The following is a 14,458-nucleotide window of genomic DNA, read 5'->3' as shown; positions in this document are numbered from 1 at the left end:
TAATTAACTGTAAACCAAAAAAAAAAATCACATCAATAAAGTATCAATGAAATATACATGTTCAGGCTTATAGGTTTTATTAAAGATATAGTGTGCCTTTTTTTCACCCCAAAGAAGTTTAAAATAAAGGCTTGTCATACAGATTTGACGGGTAAACAAGTAACAAATGACAAAACGGCATCATTTTACGAGATTCTTTCATTCGCCAAATATTTAAACTGGAAAAAGAAACAACAACATAATGTGAATTGCTGATATTATAAAAGGTCACTCATGTAGCATTCTTTGTATAATTAATATCTGATTTGTTGCATTTACATATTTCTGTAGTTAATCATTATGACATGGTATTGCAAAACCTTAAAAATGTTGCTTTTTTTTTAAATTTGGAGTTTTCCTTATTAATATTGTAACTGTAAATAACTTATGGTCTTTAAAAAAAGCTTTTAATGTTTATCACGTAGGCCTATCTTAATACCTTATTTTCCCTAATTATCTTTACATTATTAGATAAATATATCAGTATCCCCGAAGGACAGCTTTTATCCCGTATAATTTGATGTTTAGCGATTATATTGAACTGCATAAAAAATTATTAAATTTTTATTCCATTGTCACTTTATTGTATTAAAGATTGGAGATATTTTTTCACTACACGACATGTATATTTGTTATGCATTGTATTGTATTTACAATCTATATTTAAAGAAACTATTTAGCATAATATTTTCATAACATTATCTCGCAAAACACATTATTGTTTTTTAAGACAAGACTTTTGTGAACTACTTATTTACATGTAGTTTATTTACCCTGGTTTGCTATGATATGGATATTCTAAATTGATCATTCATGTGATTCAAGGTTCTAAAATTTTTTTTTAAATAAAACAAGTTAGCACTGTGCCAAAAATGTATCAAAATGTCATTTTTGCGCAGCTTAAAATCATAGATTTTCCATCCAAATGATGTGCCATATGATGGTTCATTCAATAGAAATACTATGTGTCTGACGTGAAATATTTACCTTAAGTCTTAAGCATACTATTTTAAGAAATATAATTCTGAATAGAAAATAAACTACCCCACCAAATGATGTGAATCATTTGGGTTTTGAAATAAGGGGGTATTAATCATTATTTGATAATCTTTGTTCTGTAAGTTTATTGTTATTCTTATCCGCTTGGTACTGATATATGGAGACCAAAATTATTGTAACTCCAATACTTATCATAGGAAAAAATGTTTAAGTTTTAGCACATTTTGTATTGTAACAAGGCCATGTTCATCGTATTGTCAATTATTTTGTATTTGTTTCAAAAAAGATTTTATGATACCTTTGTTTAGGAAGATTTCAAAGATTTGAAAAGGTTCGGTTCACTTGTTATTTGACTAAGAGATGAAAACTCTTTGCAGTAATGATCCTATTTGCTTTTACAGGAAGATGGCCAAGTTTATGATAGTTCTGATTCTTTTGTTTGTACAAGAAGATGGCCAAGGTTATAGTATTTCTGATCCTTTTGTATTTACAGAAAAATGGCCAAGTTTATAGTAGTTTTGATTCTTTTGTTTTTACAGAAAGATGGCCAAGTTTGAAATTGTGATTTTTTTTTATATTTATAGGAAGATACCCAAGTTTATGATAGTTCAGATCCTTTTGTATTTACAGGAAGATGGCCAAGTTAATTGTAGTTCGGATCCTTTTTTTATTTACAGGAAGATGACCAAGTTTATAGTAATTCTGATCTTTTTGTATTTACAGGAAGGTAGTGAAGTTAATAGAAGTTCTGATTCTTTTGTTTTTACAGGAAGATGGTCAAGTTAATAATAGTTCTGATTCTATTGTTTTTACAGGAAGATGGTCATGTTTATAGTAGTTCTGATTCTTTTGTTTTTACAGGAAAATGGCCAAGTTTATAGTAGTTCTGATCCCATTATTTGGAGTCTGTCACTTCGTGTTCTCCTTCTTGGGAGGGAACGACATTGACGTTGATAGGGATATCCCTCACCTGTACGCCGAGATGTTCTACAACTCCTTTCAGGTATGTGCATTCAAAGCTATAATTTAAATAGTTGCTAAATAAGGACGGTGGTCGTGGCTATTTCTAGGATACATTGATCACATTAAGATCACTTTAAGAAGGAGAGCTCTGCATGTGTAAATAGACTAGGAAACGTTCTGTAATGTAAGGAAGTTATCTTTATTTTTAATAGTTTTAGCTTAAATTATTTTATTTGGTTATTTAAAGAAAGATCTGACAGTTATTTAGTTAACCACCAAGCCTTTTGAGTAAAATAAAAAGTTACATCGCGATGGTATACCAAATGATGGCAGTATCAAAACACAATAGGTTCGATGTAAAATAGACTGCATGTGTAAGACTTTAGTGTTCCTGATGGAAAAAAAAATATGATGGTAAAACGACTAGACAGTCTAAGAACACAGTAAGATGGGTATAAGCAAGCGTTTCGGGAAAACAAATTGTCAAAAACATGTACAGAACATTATTGATCATACCTTACAATCAATTATAAGATAAAATCATTTTTGACTATTGTGGTTTATTTTTGAAAAACGATCAACGTCGGGACAAAATATTTCTTTTCGACTGCATGGTATTTTTTTCTGCAAAACATATTAATATTTTTCACAGCATAAAAAAATGGAGGTGGTACAAATGCTACTCAAAATGTTGGTAAATTAAGAAATTAATTTGTGTCGTGTATAAAAAACGTTCCTTTTCTAGACAGAAATAAATTATATTAACTTTTAACCATTACATTAGTGCACAGAGTTGATTGACCTACATGTACATGTGTATTAATTTCACAGGTTTGTGCATTCTTTGTGTTTTTAACAAATATCAAGGGTTTGCATAAATTTACGATTTTTAATTCATGAATTCAAGATTTAAAGTAAATGAGTTATCAAAGCCTTAAATGAGATAAAAACATCATAACAGTTTTTCTTGTTTAAATTTATGTAGGGAGCATTGCAAAACGTGTACTTTAGTTGCATACTGTATATTCATTTTCAATTTAGGTAGTTTGTATCGCTCAAAATTAAAATTATCTTAAATACGGTTTGAAAAAAATGTTTTCCGTCTTTTAGTTAGATTGTGTTTTGACCAATATTCTTACGAATATAATATGTATATTCATTATACATGTACATTGTTATGACAATATTATAACAAAATTACGTATTAATTCAAGGAGGCTAACTGGTCTACAAACTTACCATCAGATCAATCTAAAATTTTAAGATATAATTTAAAGCTATAAACTATTATTTAGTAAAAAAAAAAAACAACATCCATACATTTTACATTAAAATTGGGTATGTTTGTAAATTTTCTGTATAAACATTTAAAGCTCTTCATCTAAAGGAAATCAATACAGTCTAAAAATGGCCATGATCATCGACCCCTCTTAATGCAAAATGTGATGATAGTATCGATCTTATAAATTTGTACAGAACCACAGAAGTCGATGGAGTGATTTATGCAATAAACGTACTTGAATATTTGTATTTTTATATTGCCAAATCGCTGAAAAAATAAATTCATAATCATATAAATTTCTAAATGTGTCAAAGCATGAAAAAACATGTTTTCAATATTTTTTTTACCATTTCAGGGCTTTTTATTAGCAGTACTCTTTTGTTTTCTGAACGAAGAGGTAGGTATCATTTTGCATTCAGAATTTTATGAACATAAAGTATCGTTTTCTAAAACTTATTAACTTATTAACATAAAATGTAATTGAACATTGCATTTCAACAAACATTTACTTTATGGATCAGCACAACATCAAAATCAATGAAAATTCGTTATTAACGGTTTTTGATGGAACAACAGTTTTTATTTTAAATAAACACAAAAAAACAAAAACAAACAAAAAACGAAAAAACACGAACAGCATCAAAGTGAAATCTTCTGCTACACCAAATAAATATACAGGGGGCCATGTTTTGTCTAATCAATTGTTTTTACTTTTGTTTGCTATTTTGTTTTCGAATAAATTTAGCGATGAGTGGGTTATTTTTATTAATAACCTGTTTTAAAATCAAGACTATGCATTTTGTGCACATACACAATGCGCGTAAACTTCGATTAACTACTTTACAAAGCATTGATACATAGAAGGGGATTGCTTTTATAACAATTGTTTCGAAATCTAATGCCATTTTGATTTTTTAGCTACACAAACGTAGTTTTGTTAATAGCATTATACAATATTTAGACTTTTACTTACGCTTTGAATAATGACACATCAAAAAGCCCGGCTTTAGGTACATCATTACTTTGATCTTTGATGTAAAAAGAAACATTTAAGGACGAGAATGTGACATTCATTCATTGAATGCTGTGTGAAATTATTTTACTTTTAAAATAATAAGAAGTGATAAAAAGGGATGAATTATTTATGGTACACTAAAGCAAAAAATTATTATGTTTAAATGTAGATTGCTGCACATGTATAAATCGGGAATTCGCTTTAGGAACAAACTTCTTTTTACGTATGTCAATGTATTTAAAACTCCTTACTCCTATTTTCTTTGCTCCCGATGATTGTTTGGTAATATATTTACACATGTAACAGAGTCTACGGTATAATGCAATGATTTTCCCATTTCTTTGTTTTGTTTTTAGTTAAATTTGATTTTAACTTTACTTGCAAGTAGTTTTGCTGGAATCTTTTACACAATTATGACGTTCCAAATGTTTTATCTTAAATATAATACAAATATCATTTGTAGATTTTATAAAAGAATAATAGAATTGATCAGGTTGTAAATTATAACTGTTAATGTAATGTATACAAATATAAGATTCGCCTAAGACGGCGTCAAGACATTTATCATAAAAATTATAAGATATTAGACTTTTAGTGCACACCTTTAGCAATATTCTATAATATTTGAATGTAACATATATATTTGTCTGTGGATTTCAGTTGCTAAATATAGGTTTTTATATTATTCTGAATGCAATTGTTAGCAAAATAGGTGTAATACATAGTTTAAGACATATATTACAGTGAAAAATGGTTGGTTTTGCTATGATTTCCCTCAAATGTTTCCTTTCATCCTCGTTTGTTTTTGTAAATAATCACATCGTCTTTATTATTGTTATTCGTGTAGATGTATATCATGTAATTAATACAACAATTGCAAAAATGTGCACTATCAAAGTAGTTAAATTGCCTTAGTGTCAATTCATGTACATAAATTATCTATTTCGAATTTGAAAAACAACAACTTTTGATTGTTTTCCAAACAACTGGCCATCAATCTTAAGATGATCGTTGTCTATTTGACTTAACATTTAACCAGACACAAATAATGATTCACGACAGCGGCTTACATGCAGATTTATAAATTCTGCTATGCAATGTTAATTTTACAATCATCTTTTAGAATTGAAATGATTAATTGTTTGTGTTAGAAATGATAAATTGTTCGTGTAAATCACCCTTCTTTGTAAAATTATTAATATTATTCTATTTAATTTGACCCCGTATTTAATTTCAAAATCAACAATATTAAAAATAGTTTTTCACATTTGTTATTTCGATCATTTTTCACACTTCGTAATTTTAGTTACAGAACTCAACGAAGATAAATCTCTACCAACTGTTTGACCTTTATTATTTCCAGGTATTGCAGGAGATACGCAAGGCTTGGTACAAATACGCTCTTCGCAGGAGAGAAAGCTATGTGTATTCTAGATCAGCGTTCATGACCACGTGGAAGAAAGGATCCAACCGGTCTCATACAATGTCCTCATTCATTGACGGAGAAAGGACGTCTGACATTACAAACTCCACAAGACTCCTGCCAAAAGGCAAGAACAATAATGAGTGTGTGTCCAAGTCCTTTACTGACTTGAGGGCGGAAGCTGCCGAGGCCATCCGAAGAGAAACTTGTGAGGAGGCAAATTGTCGGTTTTTGACGGTGCCTAGCCATAAACACCGTCACCACTCGAACGTGAACTCTGAAGTCATCGATCTCAACTGAGAATTGCTCAACTCAGAGTGATAATCATAGTCCCATTTTTGTAGGAAGTGAATTAAAGTTGAGTTGGCTTAATCAAAGCACGACAACTTAAGTGATAAGTGTGTAATATTATTAATTAACTTGTACATATTTTTTTGATATTCTATAGTAAGCATTGCAATTACGAAGACGATAATTTATAAATTATTTAATACATTAGTCTCTCAATAATCAATAAATTAAATAATTATGATAAAATCATTAAAAGAACTTATACTGGAAACTATTTAAATGTTGAATCTTTAAATCTCTTGATCAACTCTAGTTCTTTTAAACATTTCATAAACAAAGTGTTGTTTGAATGATAGTTAAGCAACCAACATTTCAGAACAAATACAAACTATTACTGTCATTTGACTCTTATTTATCTTTTTCAGTCTTATACTTTAGCTAAAATTGAATCTCAACTGTTTCAATATATAATATGTACATCAAAATTTATTTCTCTGAATTCTACATTCCGTTTGAGATATTTACATACTAGACTTTTATAAGAGAAATTTAAAAACATTCTCAAGATTTAAGTTAGATTACAAACAAAATAATGGCTAAGCTGTTGTCATTTATGAATGATTTAAGTTGAGCTTAACTGTTTACGACAATGTTAATCATCTTTAGATCTTATATAGTTACCTTTCTTATCCCACACAGAGAAAAAGACAAGGAGTTATCTCAACGTTTGAAAGAAACCTTTTCTATCTTTGGTTTAAAAGTAAATAAAATCATTAAAGATAAATTCGGCTGTTGTTTACAAATTGTGCCGAGATTGATGAACAACATTAATATCTCAAACGTCCCAGTTAAAGTTTTGTAACCAGCCATGATAAAAGTTATTACTTTACGTAAAATGTTTACTGTTGAATTATTTTTATTCGTAGGGGTCAATGTTTGTGGGTAGCCAATATTTTTCCTGTTCCTGTGGATGTAATGTCGTTGGTTACGAGTTTGGAATGCTTTTTATAAATGTTAAACAAATGTTTCAACATGTAGATACTGTCATGTGGATATAAATTCGTTGAAAAAGGGTTACAATGAAAGCCAGGGACATGTGTCTCCAAAACAATGATGATTTCACAATATTTGATTATTTTTGGCATCTAAAACAGCCTAGTCATAAAACCTGTAAATTTAAACATATCGATATACAGATCGTCCACTTTTAACACACTATGTGTGTTGAAGGCAGACTATTGGATATTCTATATCTCGACTTACTGGTCACTTCTAGGCATGCTTGAACATTTGGAATATGCGACTGCATTGAGTTAAACTGAAAGGGTTGTATGAGTTTGGGTGAGTGGACTCTTTCGGTGGTGTATGTTTTGTGTTGTTGTGTGTGTGGATATAATTTGTGTTATAAATATATAAGATATAAAATTGAACGTTTCTCCCAAAAGTTATTTCATTGTTTTCCCTTGTCAGTCCATTAAAGAGCGTTTACGTGGAAGAGTGCATCATATTACATTGTTACAGTTCGATTTCCAAAATTATTGATAAAAAGGAAAGTTTTAATTTGTATTTTTCTCTGTTTATTAAGGAAATGTTACTGTTGTATCTGAATCCATTGTATTTCTAGCATGCCAGTTGTATATATTGAATAAAGATATGAACCACAAATTGTATCTTTTTTAGGTTTTATAGGCTTTTGAAATTTTAAAACAGTTCTGTTGTTTTATATTTAAAGTTGTATGCAAAGATAAAAACGTAAAAGTAGCAAATTAAAACATCATTAAATCTAACTATTAAAATCAACAATTTCTACAAACTTATAATCCGTAAATTTTTTAGGTTTTTTCTGGTCATTTCAACGTGGTGTGGGCAAAAATTTCACTCAATTTAAAAAAAAGATTCAAAGTAATTGATTAACGTATTTTGAAACTTTTTAGGTTCGTAGTTTTTTATGTAGGTTGCTACAATGCGTAGTTTTTTATGTAGGTTGCTACAATGCCTAGTATGGCGGTGAAACTGTTAAGTGGCGAGAGGTAAGCAGGGTTGTCTCCAAGACCTGGGAGGTGGGGAATTTTCCCGCCTATAATGCCTTAATTACCCGGCTATTATAGCACTTAAACACAATGTAGCTATAAGCAAGACCCCAAGACCCCCCTTACGTTTTTATTTCTTCCTCCTTCTACTTCAACTTTTAGAGACAACCCTGGGTAAGACATGTCTTGATCCTATTAAAATAGTTTAATGGTCGTGGCTATTGTTGACTATATTTATTCTTCAAGAACGAGAGGACTCTGTATAAACTTTTATGGATATACCCATTATGATAATATAGAACGTATGGATTTGTCTTTACTAAACAATAACTTATAGGGAAACAAACAATATCTTAAAATTCTGTGTAGGTCTACTGGTTGGCATGTTGGCCGTCAATTCTCCTTGACATAATAAGTAGTTTTGTTAAAATCCTTATCCTAAAAAAAATGTACGTATCATGAACAAACATATCAAACATATCACATTTTTAATAATAAAAGTCAGAGCACAATCTTACAAAAAGGGGCCACATCGCTCACCTGAGCAACAATTGCCTTAATTCTGATCAAATCAGCATTACAGTATCAAAATATCCTGACAAATGAGTACAGTAGATCTTACTAAAAAAAAAATGAAAATCTGCCAATTTTATCCACCTCTTATTTTTTGGTAAATACCAAGCCCCTTTTGTTGTTGTAACCGTAAGAAGATTTTTCTCTATTCCTATAACCCCCCCCCCTTCCCATTTCGTTGCCCCACTTTTCTCTAGGGAATCATGGTTTCATCAAACATAAATCTGCATAACCTGTGCTTTTACACTAAGTACTGAGTTTTGGACCGAAAACTTTCCATGAATATTTTTAGAGATTTTCTCTATATATTCCTATGTAAAACTTGATCCCCCTCTTGTGGCCCCTCCCTACCCCCAGGGACCATGATTTGAACAAACTTGAATCTACACTTCCTGAGGATGCTGCCATTTTAATTTGAGCTTTTCTGGCCTTATAGTTTTTTGAGAAGAAGATTTTTAAAGATTTTCTCTATATATTCCTATGTAAAACTTGATCCCCCTCTTGTGGCCCTTCCCCTCCCCCGGGGACCATGATTTGAACAAACTTGAATCTACACTACCTGATGATGCCTTCACACAAGTTTAAGCTTTTCAGGCCGAATAGTTTTTGAGAAGAAGATTTTTGAAAAATACCAACAAATTTTCAATAATTCTCAATTATCTCCCTTTAAAGAGGGCGTGGCACTTCATTTGAACAAACTTGAATCCCCTTCACCTAGTGGTGCTTTGTGCCAAATTTGGTTGAAATCTGCCCAGTGGTTCTTGAGAAGAAGATGAAAATGTGAAAAGTTTACAACGACGACAACGACAACGACGACAGACAACGGACAAATTGTGATCAGAAAAGCTCACTTGAGCCTTTGGCTCAGGTGAGCTAAAAAGAAGGAAAAATATTTTATCAAGCAGTATTTCAGATAATTTCTCATTTCAGTGACACCAAATACCTAAACTGAGAATGCATAAATGCATCTAAAATTAATATTTGCAATTTTCACTACATACTCGTGAAATTGAAAAAGAAAAAATATGTATTATGTTTTTGTCTCAATAAATGTTTTGATAACTCATTTACCTTTTTTCTTGGATTCATGAAGTAAAAAGCGTAAATTAATACAAGCCCTTGATATTTGTTTTTTTTAAAAAAGCATGTACAAAATAGCTGTAAAATTTCTACATGTAGGTCATTCAACTCTGTACACTGATGTAATGTTTAAGAGTAAATATGATTTATATCTGTTTAATTTTTATTTCTAATTTTATTTAAGACAAAAATTAATTTCTTAGCATTTGTAACATCTCAATTTTTTTTAAATATATATAATGTCACAAATATGTTTATGCATTGCGGAAAGAAAAATAATCCTGCAATTGAAAAGAAAAAATTACACAACATTAATAAGTTCACAAAATAAACCGCAATAGTCAAAAATCATTTTGAGTTAAATATTTAATAATAAATTTAATTATTTTAATTAGAGTATGATCAATATTGTTCCAGACTGGTGTTTGTGTTTTGTGTTTGATGATGGTCTTGGTCATTGTAGGCTTTATTTACCTTCTCTGGACAACGAGCTATGTATGAAGATACAGGATAATGTTAAAATTTAAAAACTTAATTGTGTGAATTTTCTTATTGTGTTGGCAATTAATTCTTCTTAATTATGAAACAACATTTATACATATATATATATATATATAGAGAGAGAGAGAGAGAGAGAGAGAGAGAGAGAGAGAGAGAGAGAGAGAGAGGTTTCCTACTGTGAGTTACTTTAGAAGACAATGAGTGCAACTCATTAACTCTTTTGACAGTTTCGTTTTGCACCTGTGTATTTTTTAAATTTGTTGAAATTATATTTATCTAACTACTTGAATGCTATGAAATTTATTGTCTGTATTAACGGTGCATTAAATTGACATTAGGACATTTTATTATCCAATATAGAAATATAAATGACACAATTTAATTACTAATGCATGCAAATTGAGACAATTATAGTGCAAAATGCAGACAAATGAGTTATGATGCACCTAGCCTTATCCTCTTTCTTTTGGTTAGAAAAGGAAAGGGCGAAACGTTAATATGATTTCTTTAAAAAAGATATAAGAATGAACAAAGGCTACATTTATATTCGTACTATTGAATATTTGGTTATAAAAAGTAGACGTTTACCTCATGTTTTAAGACCCCTCCACACTTTCAGAAAAAAAATTAACAAATAAGCACAAATAAATATACTTTCTTAACAGCTATGATATTTAACATCATGTGTACAATTAAAAAATGGTTACTTATGTTTAGATAAAAAAAATTAAGCTTTTAAAATATTTGTACAATACAATTATAGTTTAATACCTAACGTATTTGATCCATCAATTTGCGGGTCATGATCAGTTGTTTGATTTCATATCACCATTAAAGTGATATGCTTCACCAACATTTTAATTTATGGATCGTAAGAGAATTATTTCTGACATCTAAAAAATAAGCATTTTATGCTTATACCTATTTTCACATTGATGTTAATTTGTTTGAGGTATTTGTGTATCGTTGCTTTAAAGCCTTTATTATATACGCTTTAAGTCAGAGATATGAAACATACATAGAACAGCCATTTTTATATCAACATGTTATTAAGTTCGCTTTTGCGACTAAAAATATAGTACTGGAAATTGAACGTCGCAGATTTCCAAACCAAAAATAATGAGTAATATACAGTGAGTGTAAATATTAACAATTTAAAGGAGGGTGGTCACGATTTTGAACAAATTCTATTTTCCGGTTTTTAATATTTACCATGCATTATGGTTGCATTTCTAATGATCAAATGAAATTTTGCAGTCAGTCGTAGAGTTATTAAGCTAAATACAGAGCTCAAAGTTCTTTGTCACGTAAACAAGGCTCGTTTCCTGTTGTTGTTTACATATACGAGTAAACAATCTTTTTTAAGCTGATTTGTCTATGTTCTAATTCATTTTGAGCGTACATAAGCAGTTACATATAACAACATTAAACACATTCATTTTTGATAAATTTTCACTTCAACATTAAAATGCAAGCAAAAGCTTTGTTTACACAGCTAAGATTTATAAGGTCTGCAATTTGCTTATAACTCAACAAATGACACTAAACTTTCGGTTGCCTATTGAAAATGCCTAACTGAAGCATTGTAAATATTAAAATCGAAAAAATAATTTTTGACCAAAACCGTGACCATGCCCCTTAAACGCATAAACAATCATCTATATGATAAAAGTTTTAAAATTAGAGCAAACAATTGGCAGATACATTAAAACCTTTCTATAAATTAAAGTGACAAACTTAATGCTGATCATTTCATAAAACGGTCACCTATAAAATGACTCATGAATCCAATTAGCACACTGTAATTAATGACGAATGTTGACGGTTTAAGAAGCACGTCAAAATCTAATTATTATCCACGTTTTAATGAGTATGAAATTAAGACAAAAAGAAAAAATTGTTGAATTAATTTGTTGGAAATTATTATTAAATGAAGTTTTGATATATAAATGAAGTAACCATTTATTGTATATACAAATGTAATGGGTTTTAAGATACGACGTTCTTTATTTAACGTTACCTTTGACCAGGGATTAATTATAGGCTTTCTTCATTACGCCATATTTCACATCTTTAATATTGGAATAAGACATTGAATGGTTGCAGAAATTGTGAATGATCATGAGTTTGAAAAAGTTTTTTGTCAATTACTTACTCCTAAAATACGTAATCAATTGTAGGAAGTTGATTTTAATAAACTCTCCTATGCAGTTACTCTGACAAACCGAAAGTGAAACAGTGTCTGGACCAAAACACAAATCATCGCCGCCGACAAGAATTAGTTCTTGAGAATAATTGATAAATCCGAAATAATGTATGCTAAAGCATTGTTTTTCAAGGAAATATATTTATAAATACTTTGAAAAATAGTCAGATTCTAAATGGTACGAAAAATTTAGATATTTTTGTTGTTGTATGTATTCTTACGCCAGAGTTCGATATAGTCTCGTTCAACTCGACGCTCGGCTGTCTCCGTATCTCCGAGATTAACGGCAACAGCCGAGCGTTTGGTTGAACGAGACGAGAGTTAAATTTTGCTTGGATTCATAAATTTTCCAGAAATATTTCTATCACTGATACATATTTTGATTGAATTTATTCTATCTTTAAATATTACTTAACATGATTCATTTGGGGTTTTATCAACATTCTTGTGTCGAAAAAGTCCAAAAATTCATATTATAAAAATGTGCGTAATTCAAATACAGATTAGAAACTACTTGTACTTGTTATGCAAAATAACATATCATTGATTTTAAAATAAATAACCATCGATAAAATCAACTCCCGTCAGTTCTTCGGTACTTTGATTTATTTTTAAGATTAGCTTAATGATAGACACATTACAGATGTATAACCATTTGCGTTGATTGTCTGAAATAAAAAGATATGCCCATTTGATCGCATAGTTTTGTTAATAATATTCTCAAAATAAGTTATGGTAATTATATTTTGAAAAAAGCCTGCATTAATACTTAAAAACTTGTTTCAGTGGCGATCATCATTGTTCAGGTTTAGGTCATCCCAATAAACATCTCAGGTGACATTAATGGTTTAAATGTTGATATAAATTGCAGTGAACATTTATTATTCAACTTTTAATTAGTTGCAGGTCTATTATGAAAATGTGATTTTGTATGTGATGTTTGTTTTTTCAAAACTATCGTTTATTTCTTTATTTTTTCTCATTCTAAGCCGCCCAGCGTTTGGACAGCATATTAGTGTGTGTGGGTGATTTTTAATTCGATTTGTTCAATGGACAAGATAATGGATAAAGATTATAAATCTCAACAGGTTTATTCTTTACAGCTGTGTTTGATTGATCAGGAATATTTCCGTAAGTATCAGTTTTAACACTGTTTTGTTAATCAAACAGCATCGTCAATTTAAGTAAAGTAAATGGAAAATTATCATTTTGATATGCTTCATTTTTTTTTCTCAGATTGAAGACATTTTCTTTAATCCGCTTCACATGATTATTAACAAAGACTTTCATGGAAACTGAGTTGATGATAGAATCAACCTCCATCTCATATCATACTTGTCTTCGCACCTGTTCACAATGGTCTAAATAAGAACACACTTTTTGATAAATTTTAATTTGTTGTCTTGTTATAAGCCACAGTTGTCAAAGTAATGATTACAGCAATCGCAGGGCCGCCGGAAAGTACCCCACTTCTTTACAACTACTTCAAAGGCGTTTAATTCGTAGGCAAACATATGGCAAGTAGCATGCTATGCTGATTCTAATAATACTACCAATACATTCTAAACACATAAGATAACTCCAAATTATCATATATAAATGATTAACTTACACTAACGAAAAGTCAACAACATAACTTCACAACCAACTTAACGGTGACTGGGCCTTACATAGTTCAGTGATGACGACCAAATTACCACTGTGTCCGGATCAGTGTGCATGATGTTTTATAAAAATGCAAATTGTACTGTAACTCGAAGGAGGAAATGCAAGCGGCAAAAAAGAGTATACTCATTTGGGCAGAGATGGGTGTAAAATTTAACCGACCTAATCATATGAATGAAGTAAGAAATAGAAGGTACATGTAGTATGGATTTTTTAATTTTAAAGTGATGTGCAACTGAGAAGCTGATACAATTCCGAAACATTTTTTCAGAATAATAAAACACTTTATGCATTTTGATAATTTTTTTAATACAAAGATGAACAATTTTTCAGCGTAGGTAACATTAGGACGCTTTTTCAACGTACAGTTATATGTACAGACAGACTGAAA

General features: G+C 30.1%; 1 protein-coding gene across 4 annotated transcripts in view; it reads left to right on the top strand.

Moving 5' to 3' along the window:
* Positions 1-7,687, top strand: part of LOC105340222 (parathyroid hormone/parathyroid hormone-related peptide receptor) — a 77,685-nt gene extending 69,998 nt beyond the window's left edge. For all 4 annotated transcript variants that reach the window (XM_034453085.2, XM_034453087.2, XM_034453088.2 and 1 more), the window contains exons 11-13: positions 1,900-2,041; positions 3,639-3,680; positions 5,662-7,687. In XM_034453085.2, coding sequence (XP_034308976.2) covers positions 1,900-2,041; positions 3,639-3,680; positions 5,662-6,021 — 544 coding nt within the window. In that variant the 3' untranslated portion in view covers positions 6,022-7,687. The remainder of the gene's footprint in view (positions 1-1,899; positions 2,042-3,638; positions 3,681-5,661) is intronic.
* Positions 7,688-14,458: the final 6,771 nt, after the last annotated feature.

Source organism: Magallana gigas, chromosome 10, assembly GCF_963853765.1.
Source record: "Magallana gigas chromosome 10, xbMagGiga1.1, whole genome shotgun sequence".
NCBI lineage: Eukaryota > Metazoa > Mollusca > Bivalvia > Ostreida > Ostreidae > Magallana > Magallana gigas.
The sequence above is the reverse complement of the archived record's forward strand: the minus strand, read 5'-3'. Positions and strand labels throughout refer to the sequence as shown.